Here is a 15,470-nt window from a genome sequence, read left to right as displayed (position 1 = left end):
AGGGCTGCAACAACTAATCGCTTAAATCGATTAAAATCGATTATAAAAATAGTTGGTGATTAATTTAGTCATCGATTCGTTGGAACTATGCTATGCGCATGCTTTTTTCACCTTCATTTATAAACTGCAACATTTACAAACAGCTGAGAAACAATAATAAAAATAAGTACAAAAACAGTACAAAACAGCGCCAGGGCGGCGCTGAGGATACATCTCATGAGGTGGAGGTAAGCTAGCCAAAGATGTGTCATGTACAGCTCACGTGACGACGCCGTCTCCTTTGCTGGAAACATTCGAAAAATGGCGCAGGAAAACAGTACCGATAGTTCAGCGGGAAAACATCTTGAGGTTATTGTATCAATGGAAAAAAGTGTACGACCTCAGTCGTCAAAAGTGTGGGAACACTTTACTTTAAAGACTTAAAAGAAGACCGTTTCCTGCAAAATGGCACGGAAATACAACATTGCTTCAGGAGCACCTGAAAAGGAAACATGTTGGAGCCATGGATGAAGGTTAGAACTCACGGTAGGTAACTTTTTAAGTCTATAGTGGCAACAGTTATTCATGAGTTCAGCTTTTTTGTGAGTAACGTTAACGTTATGCCTTTGTTGCAACGCGGGGCTGATAATGTGTCTCCGGCACATTTGACTCCGTTTTGAGAGAGAAAACGCACGGTTACCAATTTCGAAATAAACGTAACGGACAGAAATATCTCAGGTTGGTTTCATAATGGATCAATGCTATATATATATATAAAGCTATATAAATCTATTTAGATTTGAGTGACGCTTTAGTATAACTAAACGTTATGAAGGTGCTGGAATATTTCATGCTATTATTCAGAGGCAGCCTAAAATTAATCCTTTATTATTCACAACAGAAACGTGTACAATATCTGATTCAGTTCTGATCTGATGAGTTACATTTCTATGTTATTATTGGTGTATGCTGCATCCCCAATGTCCAGAACATGGTGCCAGTATGCTGTTTTCTTTCAATAAAATACTGGAAAGGATAGAAATGTAGTTTGTCTCTTTTATCCGATTATTAATCGATTAATCGAAGTAATAATCGACAGATTAATCGATTATCAAATTAATCGTTAGTTGCAGCCCTAATATATACATATACATATACAGTATATATATATACTATATATGTATATATATATACATATATACATACATATATACATACATACATATATATACATACATACATACATACATACATACATACATATGTTTACATACATATATACACACACATATATATATATATGTATATATATATATATATATATATATATATACATACATATATATACATACACATAAACACATATATATATATACATACACACATATATATCTATGCATATACATACATACGTTTTTTTTGTCTTGTTCCCCTCTTGTCCCCACAAATTCACCAAACAGGACAGATTTACATTTACATTGGCCCTAGTGTGTGAATGTGAATGTTGTCTGTGTTGGCCCTGTGATGAGGTGGCGACTTGTCCAGGGTGTACCCCGCCTACCGCCCGAATGCAGCTGAGATAGGCTCAAGCGACCCCCCGCGACCCCAAAAGGGACAAACGGTAGAAAATGGATGGGTTGGATGGAGGACAGACAGATTTATCTAAAATAAAAAAAATTTAAATATTATTTTTTTTACTCGGGACGTACCAAAACGCTGGTGGGCCCTGCTCTAGAGAGACACTTAGACTGTAGCATTTAGGGCTGTGGGAATTTTAACATTCACTTTTTTTTGGCATTACTGCTTCGTTCCTCAAATTAATGTTCTACCACTTGTCCCTTTTGGGTTCACAGGACGTGGAGCCTATCCAAGCTGCACTCGGGGGGACGGCAGGGTACACTCTGGACAAGTCGCCACCTCATCGCAGGGCCAACACAACTTTTTCCAAATATTTTGCTCTTAATACACCTTCATCCTTATGAGCCCAGAAGGCATAACAATTTGTCATGGATTTTTATATTCAAAGATTCTACTAAAAGCAAAGCAAAGTTTTAATTTATTACCCTTTGTGGATGTGTTTAGGTCATATCTATCAGATTTGTGCCTTTTTTAGTCATTTTGCTTCCATAGAAGTGTTCACTCCTCCCTGACTGGAGAATTGGAGGATGAATGACTATAAACACACAATGATAAGTGACATTCAAAAAAGCAAGTCGTATAGTCTGGTTCACCCTACCATGTGTTTGTCGTTCTTGGCTGCAAAAGGAGGCAGCTCGATCTCCGAGGCAGAAGCAGCGGGGACGGACTCCTCAGGCGACAGGAAGCCTCTCCTGTCAATCAGACTGCACGACAAGAATATGATGACCCATCTTTTCGCAAATGGTGGTGCAAACGAGTCCAAGGGATTCATACAAAGGTTACAAGTAGGTTATTTCACAAGACTCTTCACCCTTGCTCCTGATGGGTCGTGGTTAGGGCCTTGCATGGCAGCTCCCGCCATCAGTGTTTGAATGTGTGTGTGAATGGGTGAATGTGGAAATAGTGTCAAAGCGCTTTGAAGGCAGAAAAGCGCTATACAAGTATAGCCCATTTACCTTGGTGGCATAGGCCCACATAACGTCACACAGCAGTTGGCGAGCATGCTGTTGTAGGTGTACGGGTTCCCAGACTCCTCTGCACCCCTTTTACTCGACCAGGAGCCCTTGATCTACACAAATAACATTAAAAAAAGGATGTCTGTTTTTGCATTAAATCTACAAAACAATAATTGCAATGCTGTGTACAGTATGGGCTTCAGAATACTTACATCCTCATTTGTTGTGAGGTTGGAGGCTACGAGGTAGGTATGGAAGCCTGATAGGCCCAGAATAGACCAGATGGAGAAGAAACAAATGACCAGCTCTACCACAGTGCACAAGACAGTCAAGGAATAATCTCACTCTTAATCAGGGGTCTCAAACCATTAGTGACTCGCAGGCCCATATTATGAGGCCCTCTACTAAACTTCATAGTTTAGTGTTACTGCAATCTTGCTAAAACGAATGCTAACAACAGCAGAGCAAACACAAAAGTGACAGAATTACACACACATTGGACAACAAAAAGAGCAACTTCTTATAAGCAAGCGGAAGTGTCCGACCATCTCCTGGCTAACTAAACAGTGTCAAAATATTTAATTTTTACATTTAATTTTACATTTATAATGACTGAAGACCTACTGAAGCTGAGGGTCCCTATACCTGTTAAAAGAAGTAGCTAACACATTTAGTTACATGGTTAAGATGTGAATCTGAAGTCAACTTTGTGCGGCCCACCCTCACCCTGACTCTAACTCCAGGTAGGTACATTGAGTCTTAGACCCTTACTTTTGACAATATAGACCACTATTAGAACACACCAACAGACACAGTGTGTAGTAGGGATGTAACAGTAGGAAAATTTCAAATCACGGTTATTGTGACCAAAATTATCACTATTATCATTATTATTGTGGTATTGTGCTCAAAAACTTCTTATACATACTTAAATATTTCGATTTTTTTAAATAACTCAAATAAATACTGATAGAAAGCCCACTATTTTGCATGTTTTGTGTTTAATGCTTCACTGATAAGAGTGTTCTAGCGGGCTTGGTGCCCTACTCTGTTCAGCGGTCCTTGAACGCACTGTTAAAACACCTCCGTCTCATATTCCTTCAAGTATAAAACGATCACTCTATGTTAAGAGACCACAGCTTGTAGGTTCAATGTGCATAACTGGATATCTTAGTTGCTCCAGACAACAATGTGTTTATATGAGTTTAGATTAGGGTATGTTGTTTCTTAACGGGGAAAAACAATGTCTCCTATATTCATGTTAGCATTTAGGCTAGCAAGCTAGCGCCAGTGTGTCTGTGAGTTTATCAAAGGGCCGCTATCAATCATGTTTTGTTTTTTTATTTTAAACGGTAATACTAACCGTCGAGTTGTATCATGCAGTTTAAGGCAGAGCTGCACTACTGGATTTACTCGATTGAACAACAGTAGCGAAATTTAGCATTTAGAGGATATTCTCCTGCAACAACAAAAATACATTCAACCTACCGGTAGCTATAGAGAATGACAATGGAAACAAATTTTCTACTAGCCATTTGGTGACACATGTCCAATGGCAGTTTTGGATATGGGCCACTTAGGCAATCGCTCAGAGAGGCGCAAGGTTGAGGGGGGAAAAAAGGATCACATTTATTTTCAGTGCCTCAGATGTAGGTAAAGCCAAACCAATGAGCAATTATCATTATTATTGTTGGTGTGTGCACCATCCACCAGCAAAAAAATGGTTAAAAATGGACTATGAAGCGGATTTGTGCATTGTCATTCAGGGCTGGTTAAAACTAATTTAAAGGGGACCTAAGATTAATGCATTCTATATTTAAAACACTTCCTAGTAGTCTAGATAATATGCATTGGATATGCTTTGGTGTAAATTTTGCTTTGTCTATATATAATATATATATGTAAATATTATATTATATATGATACATATGTATACGTTCCCAGATTGCAAATTAAACTACAGCCCCCCCAAACCTCTCCGGCCCAAACCCTCTCCCAAAAAAAATCTTAATTTATCTTTTATCCTAAATTAAGGTATATTATTTATCTTATATCATGAAGTTGACAACACTATTTTTTTCCAGTTGCAGTCGAAAATAAACTTCATAAACATTAAATAGAGTCACCCAGTCACAACATTAGGTACACCTGCACACTCTCCGTTCGATTCTGTTTTTAGCAGCATTTATGTCACACCTCTGTGTTTTGATGCGCATGCAAAGATTATATGAAATAATAATTTAGCCTTCTTTTTTGGAGTTTTCCCAACGCCTGAAACAGAGGGGAGCTTTGAACTAAGGGATCCAAAACTGCATGCAGGCTCACGTCAAAATGCATGAACCTTGTAATTTCACGCTTTGGAATTGTTCAACACGAGTATCAAGCATTGTAACACCATTTATAAGTCAGGAAAGACGAATTCCTCATAGGTCCCCTTTAAGATAATGATCATGTGATTGAAAACTAAAAAGTTATACTACACCTTGAAATAAAGTCCACCACTTTCTCATAAATTATTTTTGTTGTCACTATTGCATTAGTGTTGATTTGTGGCGCTGTAGCATCCCAGTGCTCACAGGTGCTAGTGTTTTTGGGGAAATTAATGTTCTGAACTTCTGTGTCCATGCAATGCTGTCCAATGCTGCCTGCAAGAGGTGAGCCATAGCAGTGTTTGAGCATCTTCATGAACATATATATTATTCTCAAGACCATAAACTAGAACTAGACTTAATCAACAGCGACTCCTGTGGTTGAAGCCAGGTAGTGCACTCCTTTTTGCCTCAATTTCTTAAAGGGAATCAACCCATCAGTTAAGCCACCTATCCTTCATTTCAAAACCTACAATTCTGACGCCAGGAAGGGAGCAAGTAGGTATATGATGACGTAAACGCACCATCATGAGAATTGAAAGCCATCTGCTTTGACATTGCGTTGCTGTGTGCTCACGCTGATCCTATTAAGCACTGGCTTAGACTGCAGAATGCCTTCACAACCCAGTGTTACTTCTTGCCGTTGCCACAGTCACACCTTGAAAAGACTGCACAAATTTCCAAAATGGTTTGATTATGGGAAAAAAAAAACTTGGCATGAGAAAAGGATATCTGGCAGGACTTTCCTGGATGGATTGGATGAGGCTTGTACCCGATTGAGAACCTGGACAGGGACACACAAACACTGTGTTGTTTATGGCATTCCGTGATGACAATAGAGTTCTTCTAGTAGTTAACTGACTTACGCAGGGTGATGTGGGCAATGACACAGCCAAATATGAAGGATGTCAGGAAAGAAAGAGAGATGATGAAACTATAGAAAAAGCGGTAGTTGCGCCTGCCCACGCAGTTGCCCACCCATGGGCAGTGATGATCAAACCTCTCTGCAAACAAAATAAACAAAAAATTGTATTACAGTAATGCAGTACGACAATACAAACCCTTAAGGTTGTTGTCTAACAAAAACAACGCACGTCACAGTCCTTATTTCTAATCATTATCAGCTCTATTGCTAATACTGCTTTAAAATGTCATTGACAATTGAGAACAGAACACTTCTAATTATTTTCCGTTTGACTTCACTATAATTGAAATAATCAGTTCCATGGTCAAACTGTGGCCACCTTTAAACATTTGCTAATTGTACGGGCAATGTTAGAGGTAATTAGGGATGGTACTCTTAACATTTGAGTTGATACCGTACCAATTCCCAATACTTGGGAATCAATACCGGTACTCAACGGTACTGATTTTCTGTACTTTTATGTGTGTTAAAATGTGCTGATAAATGTTAATTGTATAAAAAGAAATCCAAATTTTTTTTAAATTCAACATTTTTAACATAAATTTTAAAAATATAATTTTCACAAATGGTGAAATGGCTTGTTTTCTTACACTTGTGTTTGATTTGCAAGATAGTTGACTTTGTAAGCAGTTGCAATTCTAAGACGCCAGATGGCAGTAGTATATATATCATACAGTGTCTTGCCTTAGCCTGGAGGTAGTCTTTGCCATTAAGTTGAATGTGTCACACTTTTCTTTTGTTGAGCTCTGCAAAGTGTTAAATTTGGACGTGTTGTACTTATTACACACCGGCGGTTTGATTATAATATGCATCTTAGTTGTAGTTTTCATTACCAAATTTGGAGGTGTTGAAATTGCCATGTAAAATCGCTAATGCTAAATCGGTTTCATGTCTATATTAAATCCAATGGAAAGTAGCATCAAGTTAGCACATTTTGAAAAAAGGAGCCTTACTGTACTTTTCAGCACCTGCTTTGTTGGCATAAAAAAAATTGGAAACTACTTGGAGGCAGTCAAGCTTAGTCCACTCTGAGTGGCTGACTGCTTGATTCCCAGCCAAGTGTTTGAGCCGGTGTCAAGTATGTAATCGGACGTGACGTCACGTGCAACAAAATTTATTGAATGTGGCACCGTTTACGGACTTTGGTCGGTACCTATAAAAGTATCAAATTCAGTATCATTTATAGAGGTAATATATTAGCATTCTTAAGGGTTATGATGAATAAAACTAGAATTAATTAAAAGTAGGCAAGCAGGGAAGTGGAGTACTGCTGAAAACAACTGCTTTTATGCAACCTACTTATTTTATATTATTTACATCATAATAGGTATAAAAAGTACACCAATAACAATAACATGTACCGGTATTCATAAATAACTTTGATGGCACATAGCAAATAGGCTATGACAAATGAGAAGTACCTGTGAGGTGAGTCTCTTCACACTATTCACAAATTCAGTACTCTCATAGGCATCGACCAAATTCACTCGGTACTACCGGGTATCGATTGACGTCAAATCAAACAGTGCTATATTTCGATACCTTTGTTGCTCGTGAAAGAAAACGCTTGAACATAAAGTAAGTAAGGCTCCTCTTTTACAAAATGCGCTAGCTTCATGCCAATTTACTTTGGATTTGCCATATACATGTGACTGATTAGCCTCAGCTATTTTACAAATCGATTTTATCCATCCATCCATTTTCTAGCACTTGTCCCTCTCAGGGTCGCGGAGGTGTTGGAGCCTATCCCAGCTGCACTCGGGCGGAAGGCGGTGTACACCCTGGACAACTTGCCAATTTAACACCTCTATGTTCCAATCAAAAAGCTGGTGTGTAATAAGTACATTACTTACAGTAGAGACACTTTTTAGGGCTCAACATGAGACGAGACTGGAACATTCAACTTCATGGCAAATACTATTTCCCAGCTAGGAAACCCACCATAGTTTACATACTACTGCTATCTAAAGTCTTGGAATTGCAACTGCATACAAAGCTGACTGTGTAATATTTGCAAATGAGACTCAGGAATGTAATACAAAAAAAGTGAGATTAAATAACTGGACTGCAAATGTGACTCAGGAATGTAATAAGAAAACAAAATAAAATAACTGGAAAGCTCATTTTTAAAAATTTTACATTAAAAATTACTTTATTATTAAATAATTATTAATACTTATCAATACAGACAAAATCACCTGAAATTGATTCCCAGGTACCGATCTTATGTACCTTATCAATTCAAGTGTGAAATGATATCCATCTTTAACAATAGTATCACAAAAAAATCAAGGAACCTTTTCCAAATTGTGCAACTTTCGAGGCATTCGACTTTTTCGCCACAATCTTACCCACACAGTTGTCACAAAGGCTGCAGTGTGACGTCCGAGGAGGGCGAAACATTTTACAGGTGAAGCAGTACTTGAGCTTGACCACCTGCTGGTTGATGAGGATCTCCTTCGTCCGCGGAGGAGGGCGATACGTGGAGGATCCTGAGGTATCTTGCGAGACAAAGAACATGACGATATTAATGTCCCAAAAACAAATGTGCAGCTGTCGTACTTTTCCAATGGAGGCAAGGGTAATCTTCTTACGTTTTGGTCTGCAGTTCAATCAAGTCCCGCACAGATCCCCCATATGGCAAAGCTCTTTTACCCCATCTGTCCCACAATGATTTGCAGGGTGTATCTTCCTTACCGATCTGCTTCTCTATATCTGCAGCTTCGTCCGGGGTGGCCCTGGGTAGGATGCCTGGGTCTGTGAAGCTGGTTCTCAGCAGGGAGAGGACCACAAATACAAAAAGCACCCCTCCAATCACAGGTATGAAAAAGGTCAGGTGCTGTACCAGAAACGGGCAACTGCAAAAAGAAAGCATGCCAACTATTTATGCAGTGCCACGTACACGTTGTAAACAAACATGGTGACGTCACTTACTCGAAAGCAAAGAAAAGGCCACAGGTGACAACGATAAGACCCAGGGTCAGAGGGAGGACGCCGCTCTGCCTGGCGAACATGATCCGTCCGTCGCAGAAAAACTGGTTCTTCCCAGGGAACACTTCCCATTTTCTTCGTGGACGCCCCGCTTTCTTGCCGGTGTGGTTGTGTGCCAAAGCGGGCGACACCGACAGAGCAAGTGGGTCGATTTGCTGATACTCACAATTCCTCATCCTGTCGGCACAACCACCACGGTTTGGGGGTAGATAAAGGCACGCGTAATATTTTCACTGGATCTTTCAAAAGAAAAAAAACGGTTTTAAGTCATTGCGAGCTAGGGTTAGCATCCCCCGATGTCTTCCATCCTCAATGCTAACATCGGCGAGCTAGCGGTCCCACACAGAGGTTTTCTTCGTAGTTGACTTTTATCACATTAATGTTATTTCCAGTCAGCCCAATGTCCATTATCATCTTTGGAAGTTAAACCCTAACCCAGGAATTAAAAAAAAACAACTAATTCAGTAGGGGGAAAAATAGCAGACTTTAAAGCGAGATGAGTAGAAAACAGACGAGCGTCGCTTCCAGCTTAGATGCAGCACTCGTTCCTTGTCGCTTACCGTCCTCCTGTGACGTCACCATAAACTTGTCACATGGCTCCAGAGTCGCATGACCAGCTATACCACTGGCGCCATCTTTGCTACCAAGGACGTGTGCAGATGTACAGCAAAGCATGCAATTGCTGGCGTTTTGATGTTAGTTTTCCTGACTAAATACACCAAAAATAATTATTCTAAATATAGTTCTCAACATATTGCAACTCATAAACTTACAATAAAACATGCTTTTATTTCGTCAAAGTATAATTTTGAAGCCCTGCTTGACGTACTCTGCTGCTGCTACAATCTTGCAGTGTGTAGTGACCAGCAGGCCCTCTAACACGCACCCATTTTCTACTGCTTGTCCCTTTCGGAGTCGCGGGGGAGGTGCTGGAGCCTATCCCAGCTGCATTCGGGCGGAAGGCGGGGTACACCCTGGACAAGTCTCCACCTCATTGCAGGGCCAACACAGATAGACAGACAACATTCACACTCACAACAAAAATATAACTTATTACCCTTATTTTGGGCAGCACGGTGGAACAGGGGTTAGTGCATGTGCCTCACAATACGAAGGTCCAGAGTAGTCCTGAGTTCAATCCCGGGCTCGGGATCTTTCTGTGCGTAGTTTGCATGTTCTCCCCGTGACTGCGTGGGTTCCCTTCGTGTACTCCGGCTTCCTCCCACCTCCAAAAACATGCACCTGGAGATAGGTTGATTGGCAACACTAAATGGTCCCTAGTGTGTGAATGTGAGTGTGAATGTTGTCTGTCTATCTGTGTTGGCCCTGCGATGAGGTGGCAACTTGTACAGGGTGTACCCCGCCTACCGCGCGAATGCAGCTGAGATAGGGACAAGCGGTAGAAAATGGATGGATGGATACCCTTATTTTGTTTTGTACACAATTATAACTGTTTGGAAATGCACAAGATCACTGAATTTCAATATTTTTGATTCAATAATTAAAGGGTTCGAATGTTCTCGATAGCCAACATCTTTTGTTAATCTAACTGACATTCCTTTTTTTGTAACATGGGAAGTGAATAAGTGTACTTTTGTAGTTATTCCTTCTTTCTTCTACACAATAACTCAGATATGGTAACACGTCTGGCTTGCAGTAGAAAATATGGAGTGATTTTGGTCCAGAACATATTTTGCTTTATTCATTATTGGTGTGTCAAAATCAAGGGTGTACCTACCGCCCGAATGCAGCTGAGATAAGGCACCAGCACCCCCCGCGACCACGAAAGGGACAAGCGGTAGAAAATGAACGGATGGATAGCACTATTGGTGAATTTCTTGCCACTTTGTTTCAATGTCTACTCCTTTTATTTATATTTGTGTTTGACTTTCTCTTCTACTGTTACTGAATTGCATTATTTTAGTTTTACTGAGATTCATCGAGTATTTTTTCATCAAACCATCTTTTTAATTATAATTTATTATGGTATTATTTCTATTAGCTGCTGTGTGTTCTCTCCTAAACGAAACGCAAACGTTGTGTCGTGTGTTCACCTCGCACAAGACACTGTAATCGGTGTTGACCGCGAACCAAGACTTCTCATACTTGTCAAGTTAGTTGTCTCCATCCCGGGTTGCGGGAAAAGCGGTTGGAGCAGCCCCATGCTGCACAACAAGGCCTTTTTACATGTTGAAACAAGCTGTAGAAATGGATGGATCGAAAACCTAACGAGGAAGCGCCACAAACAGAGCATAAACTCAACCATGGTAGCAGTCATGGCGCTCTGTAGTCACGTGAGTGCCTTTTGACCAATCATGTAGGATATGTTCTAAAACCAGGTTGGCCATACTCTCCATATACACGGCTCTATGGAGCAGCCACGTTATTTATAGATTAACGAAATATTTATCAATTGTTTTACGCTCGAATAATATCACCTCCCTTTTTAAGGCCCCTTTTTTAATCATATTTTAAAATGTCTACGAATGTTATCATTTTAATAATCATATTTCTTAACAACTGGACTGTTTGATAAGACCGTTTCATTGATCATCATTATCTTAAAATCAATTACCATCATAACTCTTCTGTTTGTTCTGGACCAAAAAAAGAATTTAAAAAAACAGTAATTAATACTTTCAAAAAATAAAATGCATCAGAAACACTGTGTCTTTGCTCCTCTTTTATTTACTAAGCACCCCTATAATAAGACTATTGTTCTTTTTCAAACTGAACAACTTATTTACAGTAATCTACAAATGTTGGTTAATACGGGTGTGAATCTTTAGATAGCCAGATGTGGCTCTTTTGATGACTGCATCTGGCTCTCAGATAAATCGTAGCTGTCATTGCTTAACACGATAAGTAATGAATAATTCCGCTGGTAATCACAGTGTTAAAAATAACCACGTATCAACCAGACTACAAAGTCCTCAGCAAAACCATGCAGCACCAGAAGTCGCATTAATATTTATTATTGGTTAGCTTCAGAATAACAATGTTATTAAAAATAAAAAGAAACTCATTATACTCTAAAAATGTTGGTCTAACTTAAAAAAGATTTGTGTTGTATTCAGTGTCAAAAATTTTTATACAACTCTCACGGAAATACGTTTTAAAATATTTGGCTTTCATGGTTCTCTCAGCCAAAAAGGTTCCCGACCCCTGGGTTATAGGTTAGATAAGTTTATTCTGTTTGCAGGGAAATGGACTAAAAAACATATTTCTAAAAATATTTATTTTTTGCAAAAAACAATGCCCTGCAATAAAAAAAAAAATTAAATATATTTTCAGGTAAAAAACTGACTTCCGTCACAAGAGTTTTACAAACATTTCCAGTGAATTAACGGCGGTATCACTATTTTTACAGTAAAATTCTGGTGACCGAGCTACCAGTTTTGTACGTAAAACCTATTGTTTATTGTTTGATTTTAATAATTGTTATATATACGTACAAATATTTCTAATTAGGACCAACATGAGTCCACACTGTTAGGGAAGTTACTTATGTTATCTAAATTAAGCATTTAAATATGAGAAATATTTCATTTAATTTAAAATGTTAACAAAAATGTGTAAAACACATGAGATCTTTAATTTTTCACATTTAAATGCAATCAACTCTGATAATGATCATGAAAAATCCCCCCACGATGTGAATGCATGCACATTTAATGCCATGTTTTTCCATTCACAACCAAAATGTATAAATAAAACAGAATAGTCAAAACAAACACATACACCACAGTTCTTAAACACAAATATGAAACACATTCAATCCGCACTTTTTTCCCCATTGGTACGACCGAGACTCATGAGAATAAACATTCAAATTTCATGTGCACCCTGCTCCGGTTTGTATTCAACTACAGTAACAATTACAAAAAGGCATGATTTAAATTATGTAACCATATCTACTGTAAGCTATTGGTTGAAACAAAAAAAATCAGGCACAACATTTTGTCATGCTTTTTGTAACAGGTTATGTTAAAAATGTTACAGCAAAATTAAAAATGTAAAAAATGCTATACTCCAGGTTAAGTCCATGGTAGAAAATTACAGTGCAGTGCTAAACCCAGCAGCCAATAAGAGAGGAAATATCCCAGGATGCTTTGTGTGGTGGGGGAACAGATCTTAATGTGTGGTAGCAGAGCAATGATGGGGTTTTGAGGTGTGTGCTTACATCCATTTTTGGAATGAGTCTTGAGTTGAATGTTTGGTGTCGAGGTTTTCCTTCGGTGAAGAAGAGGCTCATTGAGGAGGAGCAGATGAGCGCTGATCCAGTAGGGAACAGGAGTTGAGGAAGCCATGAATCTGGTTAGGACCTAGACACACATTAATAGACTTGAGAGGAATTCTTCATGACATTTTTTTTTTTAACAAATATGTTTTTTTTCCCTTACCTGCACATGCATGCACAATATTCCAAAGGCGAGGAGAAAAGTTGAATGTACAACATAGACAAATACTCTCGGACTGAAAAATCCCGGCATGGGTTTATCGAGGCCTTTCTTTGAATCTGTCTCCCATAGTCCAAGTCTTAGGCACAGCTCTGGGTTACCTTGAAAATAAGCAAAAGCTGCCATGACACCCAGAGTCACCATAGGTAGAGCCAGAAGGAAGTTTGGTATTTGCCTTAGTTCAAAGTAGCGCAGGAAGCCCACGTTCCAATAAACATCCTGGATATGGGAGTAAAGCAGGGGCAGAGGTCTCATGCACCAAAGAGGGGGGGGACTATTTTCATCTGGAACACGGTAGCCTTTCCGCTCGGCCAAGGAGAGAAGAGCTGCGGGGATGCGCTCCAAGGATGCGGAAGGCATACAGAAAGTTCTATAGCCGTAGTATTGGAAAGCACAGAACGGAAGGGCAATGATTGCCGTTCCTAAAAGAGAAGTGAGCAGGAGGCGGGTGACGACCCAAATGTACTGAAGCATCTTCTTGTGGCCTTTTGTCGTTGTGCGATACAAACGGATCCGGGAGATGGCGTGTAGTGTTGGAAGATAGAGTATAAAGCCTATATTGACCAGTCCGTTGGATCGTGCCGCAGTGGCTATACTGAGCGCCACGCAGGCTCGAAGGGTGAATCCTTTCTCCAGAAGGAAGACCCCACTGAATGTGAGAGCAGCGAACAGACACTCCGAGTACCCGGCCACCATGAAAACATTAGCAGGTGTGATGCAGTAGAGCAGAGTGGAGAGCAAGGCCAGACGCCTGTCCTGCAGAACTTCCCTGCTGAGCGCGTGTAAGGCAACCACACTCAGCAGGAAGAAGATACTGTTCCCAACAGCGACCGCCACCATCAGGCGGCCCCGCACGCTCAACCAGCTGCTGAGGGGCCACAGCAGCGTCTCCGCCAGGCCTCGCAGGACCACGGGGTAGAGAGGGAAAAAAGCAAAGTTGTGTTCATAGATGTACCCTCTCTCCGCAATGAGGAGGAAATGCTCAGCATCCCAATGAGTGAGGCCACCAAATAACCACTCCACTGCAGAGTCTAAATATAGATGCTCTTCTGACCGCGGGGGCCTGAATGCATCAGCGTCATGGTCAGGGATGGCAGCGTTCAACAGAGCCTGTTAAGTACAATTAACATAAAATTAACTGACTTATTCTACTGTTTCTAAAACATAGATGTAACTTTGTGGCGTATTTTCGATATAACGTGTTGTTTTTTCCAAGAGCAGAAACATGTTTATTGTTACAGTTAAAATTTCTATTGGCAAGTAGCTAGCGAAATAAATTTAGCATGTGGCTCATTCACAAGTTTACTGGGAAAATAGTTACCTGTAAAAACAACGAGAGACCCCTGGTTACAGTAGCAAATTCTAGAACAGCTCTGTAATCCATGATAGTCACTGACTGAAATGGCGAAATCTGCTTTTCATGACAGATCATCGTCGAGGACTAACACTCGGCTTGTCGCGTTTTACATTAAAACCAGCGAATACACAGACATAAACATCCAATATTAAAATTAATTCAATTCAAATAGTAGTTTTTTCATTATTTCTAAAAACAGGGCCGACAATAGGTATTTAAACGCAGCTTTTAAATTTCACTCTGGCGCTGCCTTCGACCTCTACCTGATTCACTTCCGGTGCCAATGCAACGCAAATACGCTTTTCAAAATAAAGGTTTGTGGACTGGAACGAAACAACGGCCTGCGTTTATTTATCAGCTACACATACGCAGTTTTTCAGCCAGTATGGACCTTTGTCTCATTTGCAGTTTAGGCATGGGAAATAGAAATGCTGCGGCACAGAGTCTTTCTGTGTGGAGTCTGCATGTTCTCCCCGTGACTGCGTGGGTTTTTTCCCGGGTAGTACGTAATACATTAGTAGTCGGCCCAGCTGGGGGCACGCTAAGCAACCTCACGCTCAAAACACTAGGTATCCTGTTAGTAGTGCTTTTTGATGTCTGGATTTATTGTATAATTATGCCAAATAGATAATATATCAATATGTGTGCATGAAGCTTGAGCGGATAAAATACAGTAAATCTTCTACGACAATCTGAACAGTCAAATTAGGATCTATTCAATGCCCTTAGAAAACAATGACCTGGATAAACGTGAATATTCACAGGCAATATGGGATAGTCTCCCTGCATGCTGTT

The 15,470-nt window shown here is 39.9% G+C and overlaps 2 protein-coding genes across 5 annotated transcripts in view; both read right to left on the bottom strand.

Annotated features, from left to right (window-relative positions):
* The window catches only part of zdhhc18a (zDHHC palmitoyltransferase 18a), a 29,694-nt gene extending 20,209 nt beyond the window's left edge, over positions 1-9,485 (bottom strand). For 3 of the 4 annotated variants that reach the window (XM_061951760.1, XM_061951774.1, XM_061951783.1), the window contains exons 1-8: positions 8,802-9,412; positions 8,565-8,725; positions 8,219-8,368; positions 5,809-5,946; positions 5,675-5,726; positions 2,786-2,888; positions 2,574-2,686; positions 2,216-2,321 (exon numbers count right to left, since the gene is read on the bottom strand). In XM_061951760.1, coding sequence (XP_061807744.1) covers positions 2,216-2,321; positions 2,574-2,686; positions 2,786-2,888; positions 5,675-5,726; positions 5,809-5,946; positions 8,219-8,368; positions 8,565-8,725; positions 8,802-9,034 — 1,056 coding nt within the window. In that variant the 5' untranslated portion in view covers positions 9,035-9,412. The other variant, XM_061951768.1, reaches the window with a different exon arrangement.
* A 2,076-nt stretch (positions 9,486-11,561) lies between these two features.
* pigv (phosphatidylinositol glycan anchor biosynthesis, class V) lies at positions 11,562-14,969 on the bottom strand. Its single transcript, XM_061951739.1, has 3 exons — positions 14,640-14,969; positions 13,262-14,428; positions 11,562-13,183 (listed from the first exon to the last, which is right to left on the bottom strand). Exons 1-3 carry the CDS (start codon positions 14,748-14,750, stop codon positions 12,896-12,898), a joined length of 1,566 nt encoding a protein of 521 aa, XP_061807723.1. The 5' UTR covers positions 14,751-14,969; the 3' UTR covers positions 11,562-12,895.
* Between the last annotated feature and the right edge of the window lie 501 nt (positions 14,970-15,470).

The sequence above is a fragment of the Nerophis lumbriciformis genome, linkage group LG04, assembly GCF_033978685.3.
Source record: "Nerophis lumbriciformis linkage group LG04, RoL_Nlum_v2.1, whole genome shotgun sequence".
In the NCBI taxonomy this organism is placed as follows: Eukaryota; Metazoa; Chordata; class Actinopteri; order Syngnathiformes; family Syngnathidae; genus Nerophis; species Nerophis lumbriciformis.
This window is presented reverse-complemented; position numbering and strand designations above follow the sequence as displayed.

Excerpts from the sequence above, each read along its gene's own strand:
- pigv (XM_061951739.1), bottom strand. The coding sequence starts at position 14,750 with ATGATCTGTCATGAAAAGCAGATTTCGCCATTTCAGTCAGTGACTATC. Across the intron at positions 14,429-14,639 it reads GTCTCTCGTTGTTTTTACAG|GCTCTGTTGAACGCTGCCAT; the intron begins GTAACTATTTTC and ends TGTACTTAACAG. Across the intron at positions 13,184-13,261 it reads TATTGTGCATGCATGTGCAG|GTCCTAACCAGATTCATGGC; the intron begins GTAAGGGAAAAA and ends ATGTGTGTCTAG.